The sequence below is a fragment of the Nannospalax galili genome, unplaced genomic scaffold (assembly GCF_000622305.1).
Source record: "Nannospalax galili isolate Female #2095 unplaced genomic scaffold, S.galili_v1.0 scaffold46, whole genome shotgun sequence".
Taxonomy (NCBI): domain Eukaryota; kingdom Metazoa; phylum Chordata; class Mammalia; order Rodentia; family Spalacidae; genus Nannospalax; species Nannospalax galili.
In genome coordinates this window covers 2,319,751-2,330,458 of record NW_008355790.1, presented here as the reverse complement: position 1 = coordinate 2,330,458, position 10,708 = coordinate 2,319,751, and the positions used below count along the sequence as shown (strand labels likewise).

At 46.5% G+C, this 10,708-nt stretch overlaps 1 protein-coding gene across 2 annotated transcripts; it reads right to left on the bottom strand.

Moving 5' to 3' along the window:
• Nucleotides 1-6,782: 6,782 nt before the first annotated feature.
• Helt (helt bHLH transcription factor) lies at nt 6,783-8,728 on the bottom strand. 2 transcript variants are annotated; one of them, XM_008853581.1, is made up of 4 exons: nt 8,615-8,728; nt 8,101-8,205; nt 7,746-7,842; nt 6,783-7,288 (listed from the first exon to the last, which is right to left on the bottom strand). In XM_008853581.1, exons 1-4 carry the CDS (start codon nt 8,639-8,641, stop codon nt 6,795-6,797), a joined length of 723 nt encoding a protein of 240 aa, XP_008851803.1. In that variant the 5' UTR covers nt 8,642-8,728; the 3' UTR covers nt 6,783-6,794. The 2 variants fall into 2 exon arrangements, with proteins under 2 accessions (XP_008851803.1, XP_008851804.1); XM_008853582.1 differs by having other exon boundaries at nt 6,783-7,285.
• Between the last annotated feature and the right edge of the window lie 1,980 nt (nt 8,729-10,708).

Below are 10,708 nucleotides of genomic sequence, written 5' to 3'. Positions count from 1 at the left end.
AGACCATGTTTATGTAAAAACTAAAGTCTTGGTATGAACATTGCAGAAAGATTCCTAGAACTATTGCAGAAAGAATGCCTTATATTTATAAAGTTCTAGCTAGTATATTTTATTGACTCTTGTTTTAAAATAAACACAATAAAAGAGGCTAATCAGGGATACAGAAAGCAAAAACAATTATCTTGGGGTCTTTTTCCTATCTTCTCCTTAGTGCTTTGACCAGGGTTCCTTTAAGTTTCCCACCCTACCTCCTGTCATTTCAATCACTTTTCCCCTATCGCCCATGTCCTCATTCAGCACAACACTGTCTTTCCTTTGTGTTGCTTCTGCTTGACCCAGCACATAGTGGGTTGGCCAAAGAATATAATAGACAGGATTACAGACCTTCTTAACTGGGTCTAAATTCAGTGGGCGGTTCTTTCCTCTGACCCCAGTGTTTCTATCCATGGACACTCTGTGACACAGGTAGAAACCTTGTGCACATGCGCATGTGGCTCGCTGGGTCCTGCAATCTACATGCACACAGGCATGTAGGTGCATCTCCATTCTTAGCTGCAAAAAATATTTTAAAAATCTAGGTTCTGAGTTTTAAGCTGATCCAATAAATAAAACTTATTTTCCCCTTCTATCTGTGCTAAGAGCCACTTGAGATATAGATGTGTCAAGCACATCTATTTTTTTTGTGTTTTATTAGAGGATGCAACTACAAAATACAGAGACGGTGAGCTTGCAACCATTCATTTCAGTACTGAATTTACCCATTGAAAGCATAGGAAGAGCTAGAAACATTATAACCTGCTTAGTAAGGAGCACTTAGAGCAGGCCTAAGCTGAGCTTCCTTGGCTATAACTGAGGGATATGGAAGGAGTACTAAGAGATGACAGAACAATTGCTCTAGTAATGTCCCTCCACATGGAACCAGCAAGAGTGAGAAATCAAAGGTCCTCCCAACTGCAGGCATATATATACGCTTTGGCATACAAGCATTGAGAGAAAGGAGAGAGAGAGACACTATAGCTGTGCATGAGGGCACAATACCTATAAAAATATACATGAGGACACACTCGAATTATGGCTATACATACAATGCACCACAGCTAGCAGCAAGGAGTTAGAGTGTGCCCAACACCAAGAAATGATAAATATTTGAGGAGGGGGATCTGCCAGTATCCTGATCTGATCATTATACATTGTATATATGTATTCAGATGTCACATTAATTAAAAATAAATATTTGAAATATAAATGTTTAAGGTAATGTTCAATTATGATCTGATCCCTATACAGTAGTTACATCTATTTTTTTTTAAATTTTTATTGAAGTTTTGTGATTTTCCTAGAATATAATTTGATGGTATTTAGATTCCTTCCCCATCTACATCTCTCCTTACTGCCCTCTTCTACCCAATTTAATGTACTCATATATACGAGTAATTACATTATATATAATGCAATTATATATGTATATAATATACATGTATATACAATTATATATACATACACACATACATATATATATATGTATAATGACCTACAAAGTTTGATTTGTTCCCCAAATGTCCTTCAGTGCTTCAGTGTGGGACTGTCCACTAAGAGCCCCATCCCTGTAAGAGACTGTCTCTTCCCCTTTAGCAGTCATCAGTTGCCTAAAGTTCCTTAGGTTAAGTTAATATTTCTTACCCACTTCCTCATGTCTATGGTGGGATTTTGTCTGGTTTAAGCTTGCATGGCACTTGTGCATGCTGTCACCATTGCTGTGAGTTCATGTGTGTAACTGACCAGCTGTCTGGAAAACTCTGTTTCCTTGTGGTCATTTACCACCTCTGACTCTTACAGTATTTCCACCCTCTCTTCCTCAATGATTCCTGAGTCTTGGGAGGCAGGTGTTGAAATAGGTGTCCTATTCAGGGATGAGCACTCTGTAGCCTCTTGTTTTCTGCACATTGGCCAGTTGTGGGTTTCTGTGTTAATCACCATTTGCTGCATAAGAAAACTTCTCTGGTGATAGTTGAGAGACATGTTCATCCTATGTGTAGAGGTTGCATTGAAGATGGGTCACTTAGGGCTGAGTATCTCACAGGCACTTATTTTCTGTATTTGACCAGTTCTGGAACTCTAATAGTTTCCACTTGTTGCAAAAAGAAGCTTCTTTGATGAGTGGTGAGAAATACACTTGTCCACCTAGTCAGGTGCTCTCTGGCAGCCTCAGTAGGAAGGAGCCAAGGCCCAAGGATCTTGCACCAATTGAAATACCAGACTGTATCCTATAAACATGTATAATTATCATGTATAAAATATTTAAAATACATGGGAAACTATTTTTAAAGGATGAGAAACAGCACTCCAAATATATTAGAGGTCTCTGACTACCAATCGTAGCTTAAAGTAGGGCACAGAATTCCAAGATTGGTCACAGGGTGGAACTATAGATCCCTAGCCCCATTTTTCCTAAACGAAGAAAATGTTTTGAGGTTTAAGAAAAAGCCATGAGGCTAAAGATTTTCTTCATTATTTGTCTGAACATTTTGTTATTCAGTTCAATGTCACCCCATGCCTCTAATTGTTTTTGGAGGAAAGGGAAAATACATTTGTATGTGACTAGTGTTTACTAAATATACACTCTGTCCTCAGTGTTGTCCAGAGTGCTTTGAATAGACTAACTCTGTTAATCTGCACAGCAACTAATTAGTTACTTTTGTATCTCTGTGGTCACAATTATTGGTACAGAAGCAACTCAAGGGAGGAAGATTTATTTTGGCTCACTGTTGCAGAGGGTTCAGCTCCTCATGGCCAGGAAACTATGCGAAAGTGCTTGAATCATGTCAGTGGAAGCACAGACAGAAGTTGTTCACATCACAATGAACCAAGAGGCAAAGAGCAAGACAGGAAGTGGGCAGGGCTAACATACTCCAAATGACCTGCCTTCAGCAACCTACTTCCTTCAGTGAGGCCCTCACCTCCCAATGGTTCCACAGCCTCTTAGGTAGTTCTCATCTACCATATGAGAACCAAGTTGACAACTATGAGCCTTGGGAGGGATGCCTCAGATTCATATCATAACAACATTGGGTCTTATTATACTTGTGTCATAGTTGGAGCAGACACTAAGAGTCTGAACAACCCACTGAAATCACACAGGTGTGCAGAAGCCCTGCTATTGGAGCAGAAAAGGCCAAGTCTGAGTCAGCTCCACCTTGTAACTATTCTGCAGGACAAGACAGGCCCTCATCAGGCTAGTTCTGCACCTGAGTCCTAGATTTGGTGTCTGCACTTAGGTGGGCCTGCAGGAAAACTAACCACTTTAACCAGGCAAGGCAGATTGAATCCTACTGCCAGACCACAGCTAGGCAAAGACAGAGCAATTGTCCTTTCTGATTATCTTCAGAAATAATCCTTATCTCTGATAAGGAGGGCACTGATGACTGAAACAAGAGGTTTGAGAGGATATGATACAGAATTCTAAGAGACTGAGCACTGTCAGGCAGTTCATGCAGTTATCCCATGAATATTGATGGAGCTCCTGCTACGTATACTATACACACATGCCATTTTCTTGCTGTGTGATTATGTGTAGACACCAACTGCTAAGAATTCCTTATTGACTTCCCCAACTGGTGCCTGCTGGGTGTTGTGGGTGCCTGGGATAATGTTATGCTGTCTGTCTGTCTATCATCTTCCTACCTACCTACCTACCTACCTACCTACCTACCTACCTACTTACCTACCTTCTGTGTCTATCTATCATTTACTATTTATTCTTTTACTTTGGCTTGCTATATATTTAATAAACTCACTCATTCAAATAAAAGAGGAGGAGGAAGAAGAAGAAAGAAACTCCTGCCTTTGTGGGCAGCTTCTCCACCTTCCTTTCTTGGCATCTAGCAGCCCAACTGGAGGGGCCCTCACTATACATGGGGTTGTTTTTGTTCAATAACGCTTGGAAGCACAAGTGAGCTCTGTATTACCACCCTTTCCGCAGGGTGTCCAGGGAGCTTGGAAAGTACTCTTGCAGCCCTGCAGAGCCTTGGGACCGCCCAAAGCACCAGCCAGGAGCTTTGTTCCTCAAGCCTCTGGAGAAAACCTTTGATTTCATGGGGATGATCATTTTTATTCTTGCCCACTCAAGGATGAAGCCCAAGGAACAAGAGGTTTCCCCTTTCAGAGGAGTCACAATGGTTTACCTCCAGCCAAACCCACTGGGCTTTGTGTTTTGTTATTTCTGGGTTTGGTTGGGCCTCTCTTGGAAACCATTACTATACAACTTACTTAAAGAAAGAGTGGAAGGATTGGGTCTAAGAGACTCAGACAGAGGGGGATGGAGTTGGAGGGGGTGGATCTGGAGCACAGACCTTGGGAGGAGTGTGTCATTAGAAAAGGTGCGGTAAGAACACATTGCAGTGACAATACCATTTGAATCAACTCCATTTTGTAGTGACATTTTTAATCTTTTGCAAAGTCAAAGTATTCCAAGTTTGACTTTTGGCCAAGTCTAAAGAATTGGAACTTTGCATGAAGGTTTCAGAAAAAGGCACTACACACACACACACACACACACACACACACACACAGAGAGAGAGAGAGAGAGAGAGAGAGAAAGGGGGAGGGTGACTTTTATCCTAAAGTCATTGTAAATCCAAAGCAGGGTTTATCCTTCACAGTTAAATGAGAAAGGAAAAAAAAAAACAAAACAAGAATACCAACATTCGCAGTACAAAGACTGTCATGGACCAGTGGAAGTTTGCAAAATTATATGTAAATGACCAATGGTTTTTTTTTTTTTTAACTTTACTGTGGTGTCCTTGTGCATTCCCAAAGCTAACCCTGAAGAGAAAATCTACTTAGCAAAAGAAAGTTTTGTCTAATTTGGTTAACAGTTGAGAAGTGACAAAAATGCCGAATATATTAATAATTTATTTTTCCAGGGTAACACTATATCTTTAATGCTTCACTGCCAAGGGGAATTCAGATTGGCTTAATGCTGGAGGGAAAAAAATAAAGCATTTGAAAGGCCTTCTTCATATTCTGTATCCAGCTCTGCTGAAAATGGGTGTAAGACATGTGCTGCAATAATGGGCGCCATCCATTCTCCTATTCCTGCTTAATCTGTTTTTATCCCATATTGCCTCTGCATGTTTGCTATCCAGGAAGGCCATCTATTTCCTCTAATCAACAGTCCGACTCTGCTCAGTTCATAAGGAAAGAGGTAGCTCACATTTTATAGATTATTTCTAGACTCTCTTGCATGCAACTCTTCTAAAATTTATAGATTTCTTTCCCTAAAAGTATGTGTACATACAATAAGTTTCATTTCACAGACAGTGTAATGAAAGGCTTTGATTATCTGCCTGTCTCTGACTAATAAAGTTTGATGGTTTACAAGTTGCAGGCCATCCTATTCCATGACCTCAGTAAATAGGGTGGGTCAGAGTTCTTTTAAACACTGAGAAAAAGAATAAGTTAATTTAATGTTCTTTGGTTAACCAGGAAGAAAAAATCACCTCATTCTGTTTCTGCTAAATGGCTTTTGAAAACAGGAAAACGGTGCTACCCAATTTCAAATTATTTGTGTAAAGGATACTGAAGGCAGCAGAACCAAATGTTCAGAGAAAACCAACCAGCGATAGAAAAATTCAAATCTCCACAGTTTGAGGTAGGATGACTTATTTTACATATTGATTTAAAACAAAGTGGAAGTTCATTTTGCTCTTGGATCTTTGAAAACTGGGATTGTAGTCTATTATTTTTAATGTATTGCTGTTTTGTGGATAAAGCCCACATCCTCTGAATGTGGAAAAGCCAGGGTACCAGCTTTCCTCAGTATGTTCTGCACGATGAGAAAAAAAAAAAAAAATCTGCTGGGAAGAGGGGGCCAGTCTTTTCCCCTTAGGCCTGCGAATATGAACAGAGGACCCAGGGCCGGCGGGGGGATGGTGGAGATTTCCCGGGAGTGGGCGGGGGGACTCTTCCAACCTGTATGAGTCTCTGCCCACATCGCCTAGAGCCCCTGCTGCTGGACTGATGTGTGCGTAAAAGGCGATGCCTGCTTCTCTGAACACTCTGATGCCCAGTGGTTGTCATCCGAAAATAAAGAAAATCAACTTCGATGAATGTTGTTTCTAAGACCTAGTTTAAATGCTACTTGCTCCATGCACTGATTTATCTTTAATACAGAGATTTATTAAGGTTGTGAACTCAGCTACAGGCTTGGGTTTTGTGGCTTCCCAGATGCACCGGCTTCTAAGCCAGCAGACTGCCTAGGAAGACAGCCCAGGTCCTAGGCCAAACCGGTTTGGGGCAGGTCTTTCGATTTGCATATTCTGAGAGCCAAGGGCGGGGTTCTAAACCTCTCTCTCTCCCCAGTTTCTCATAGGCAACTGCCCAGGTCGCGCTCTGGGGAAACTAGACTAAGTCTTGAGCACCCCAGGAGCGGTCTCCCACCCCCAAGGGACGCCTCCTATATATACCTGCTTAAGCTTTATTCAGCCCTCCTCTCCCTTAGATTTCGCCAAGGGCCTTCTCCCCAGTCAAATTACTGAGTGTCCTAGCAGCCTCAGGCTCCCTTCGGAGTGAATGGTATGTGGATGAATAGAAGGTAACAAAGAAGTCCATCTCTTTGAGTCTTTACTACAAAACATTTATTGCCAGGGGGAGATCTTTCAGAAGGCTAATTCACTTTTGGCGTTCTCCCAGGCCAGTTTTTGTTGGCACAATATTTACACCTGTACAATATATACAGTACTTCTCTGAAGCAGCGCCAAAGGGCACAGTAAAGTGATGTAATCGGTGAGTGGGCGTCAGAGCACCTGAGGGTGCTGGGGAGCGTGCAGGTTGAGGGCGTTGGAATGGGCGTGGCCGATCAGGTTGAGGTAATGCCGGTCCAGGCCCTGCACCTGCGCCAGGAAGGGGCTGTGCTGTTGTGCTTGGTTGGGGAGTGGCACAGGTGCGCTGGACAGATAGGGCAGTGCTTGGCTGCGGGCCGCGCCGTGAGGCCAAGGGAAAGACCCAGGGGCCGTCCCCTGCGGGAACACGGTGGCCTCGCTGTGACCGGGGAATTCCGACCCCGCGGCGTGCAGCTGATAGGAAAAATCCGGCTCTGGGAGCGATGCGAACGGCTGGAAGGCAGGCTCCGCGCCCAGGCGGGCCTTGGACTGCAGGAAGGCCAGGATGCGCGCATACTTGCTGTCCTTGGTCTCCATCCGCTCCACTGTGGTGAGGTAATGCACCAGGTTCTTCATGCACTCGTGGTAACCGTAGTGAAAGTAGTTGGCAAACTCTGCTAAAAGCTCTGCTGGAGTGGCAAGAAAGATAGTGATGGTGGTGGTCTGCGGGAGGGGAAGACACTGAGCACTCCCCTTGCGAGTGAGGAGTCCCAGACAGGTGCTGGACATAATTTCTCTTCACATTTTTGACCCAGTTCATGCTTGAAGATCATGCTCTCCTCTCCACAGTCATCAGACTAGAATAGCTGGAGCAAATAACCTGTTTTCTCTGAAAGCCTGACTACACCCACCCTCCTAAAAGGAGCATCCTTAGAAGCCACTTAGAAGCATCTTTTTAGAAGCCGCTCCGACAGTACCAGCGAGGAGCTTTTGCAGGAACCCGGCGCTCAGGGGCTCTGGCTGCTTCGCTCTGACAGACCCTCTCTTGGACTCTCCCCACCCCCATCTCCCCCCACTCCCAACTCCCAGGTCCTGGTGTGGTTCATTCTCAATGACCAGGTTTCCGTTTCTGTAGTCCATGCCCACCTTTTTCCCTTCCCCTGGGGAAATCAGCGGAGTGCAGAGCTCTCAGGTACTGAACAGTCATCTCGAGGATCTCTGCCTTCTCCAGCTTCCCGGAACTCTGCAAAAGTAGAAAGGGCTCCTTGTGGCGGTCCAGCGACCGCAGACAGACCCAGCTGGCTGGCCAGCACCGTGTTTTCTGGAGAAGATCAGCCAGGAAGATGCTGCCTGTCACGGATCTGTGCCAGAGCAGCTCAGCTCTCAAGTTCCCGGGGAGAGGCGCGTGTTCCCTAAAGCCAGCTACGTCCGCAGAGGCCTGGCATTTCCACGGAGAGTGGCAGTGGGGTTTCCCCAACGCCTGGCACCCGGCAAACGTTACCTGCTTCGCTAAGGCCATGGGCACCGTCTTGCCCAGCTCATTCAAGCAGCGGTTGATTCGGTCTCTCCTCCGCTTTTCTATCACTTTATGAGAAACAGGGGTTCTCTGTGAACAGAGGTTTTTATATTTAGGATGGCTTTGCCCAGGGTGTCATCCAAGGCACAACTGTTTGCTACAGAGATTCGCCACCAGAAGGGACTCCGGCCCCACCACACTGGGCCAAGAGAGCTCTGTTCCCTCTAGCCCACACTGGTGCGCTCCCCCTTCAGCCACTCTACCCATTTCCACCCTTCGGCCAAGCAAGGCGCCAGGAATTTGGGGAGGTGGCCACCAGCTTCCCAGGGTGAGAGTCTCCTCGGTTGAGGACTGTCCTTCCTTTCTCTGTGTCCCCTTTCCAAACCACTTTGGCTTCCTCCAGGCCCAAAGTCCAGTGTGGCCACATCTGTGTCATGGGTCCAGCCAGGAGGCAGGATGGAGAGTCACAGGCCTCCACCGCCAGGGCGCAAGGACTCACTTTGCGTTCCTTGAGCTTGTCTGACATCCTGGTCAGTACGTGCCCTCGGCAGAGGCTGTGACGCTAGGCACCCGTCCACGTTCCACCTCGTGTGCCTCTTCGAGTGTCCCAGGTAGACTGCAGCCTCCCAGCTCCGAGGGGCTGCCTTATAAAGCGGTCATCTAGAAATCCAAGTGCATTCACGAGTTGAATTATTCCATAGGATTAGGGATTCTGCATTTGGAGGATGTATGCATTCAAGATCAGTTTTACAGAAGTTAAAGGGGAAAAAAATTAGCAGCCGAGGGGGGCGAGCTGGGGGCAGATCAGCTTTGTTAATCCACGTGGCCCCTCAAAGGACACGTGATCAGTTGGGGCATAACATTTGCATGGCAACAGCCCCGGCGGGAAAAGGAGTTAGTAAACTGGAGCCGGCGGGCCAGGAGCGCAGGGCGCAGTGGTAGCGGGCACCAGGGGGTGAGGACCATACAAAACAGTGTCCCCTCCTTTAGTCCCATCACCGAGCCTCACAGGATCGCCTGTTTACAAATCCCAGCAAGCCCGCGGTCCCAGCGCCCAGTGCGTTTTAAAGCCTGTCCGGAGTCATTAAAGTAATTAAGTAAGCCTTTAATAGGCTGTTCCGCCGGGTTCAAGGGAGAGCTCCTGGAGACGGAGGCTCCCCATTTGTTCCCAGGCTTTTCTCACACGACTTGGTGACACGTCCATCTCCCCCCTTTTTGTTTACTCCGCTTTATTTGTCCGGACATCCTGGCAGGTGTGGGACTGCGGCGGGCACACGAGGCTCCCGCCTCGCCTCGCCCCTCCCGCGGGTCTTTGGCACGCGACGCTCCCCCCTAGTCCCTGACCATGTCGCCTGCTTTCTTTCCTCCCCCCTCCGGCTCTCTCTTGGCGGGGGGAAGAGGCTCAATTTGTAGGCTATTATCCTATAGGAAAATGTCCTTTGAAAAGTATGAATAGTTTCATTGGGCTAAATTTTAATAATGCCAGGGGTGGGGGAGGAGAGGCAGGCGGGCGTGTGTGTGTGAGTGTGAGGGGGGTGGTGAGCGGATTGGGGGGCAACACGGAGAAGAGTGGGCCGAGAAGAAAAGGGGGAATGCAGCTGGCCCAGGCGAGCATTATGCGACGTCACCTGCGTGAGGGGGCGCCTACAGACCCCTATTCATTTGCCTAATTTTGGTCAATTTAACAAACTTCAGGAGAAATTATTGTGGCTTTGTCAGGGAGGGTGAAGCCTTCTGATCGAATTAACAGCATGTTTTGATCCGGTAAATGTCATTAGAAAGGGAGAAACAATCGCGCTTAGAGGGCTCTGGGTAATGCGCCCAAGTGGAGACGCCAAAGCGCACCGATCCCTTTGTGAGCCAGAAACTGCCACAGGGAACTTTTGTACCCGCCCATCGCCCAAGTTTTGACACAAAAAGGCATTATTTCATACTTGAATACGTTTAATCCAACGATTGTCTATTTTCTGCAAACATATTTTCACAGCATTGTTAACTTTTTATGTCCCCCTTTCGCGGGCGCCTTTCTTAACGTTTGGGGGCGGGAGAGCGCAGGCACTTTGGGCATCAATATTTGTCACTGAAAAGGGCCCCGTGAAGTTAGGGAAGTTGATCTCTTTTTTTATGGTTTTAGAAAGCGAAAATATAGGGGGAGGAGGAGGGAGGGACGGCAAGGACAGAAAGGAGGAAGAAAATTTGCTGGACGGGCCCAAAGGGAAGGAGGGGGTGGCGGCGCCTGGGAACTCTGGCGCGGCCTGCTGCGCCTCTGCTGGCTGTCTAGTCCCCAGGCCTCCAACTCACCAACTAGCCTCGCTCTCATTCGCCGACTCCGGGGTGGTGAGGGGACCATTCTTGCAGATGGAAACAATAAAAGTGATCTTTGTTTTATGACCTGTTCTAGAGTCACCTACTTCCCAACTTTTCATAAATCTTTTCCATTCGGGAACAAGGAAGGCCTCTCATTTGATGGATGTCTTTCCTTTACTGTTTGTCCCAACTCCGCGGAGTAAATTCTGCCTGGTCACCTAATGGCAAGCCTGAGGCGGTTCCTCTGGGTGGTGCCAGTCCTTGACAGGAGTGGGAAGGGTGGATC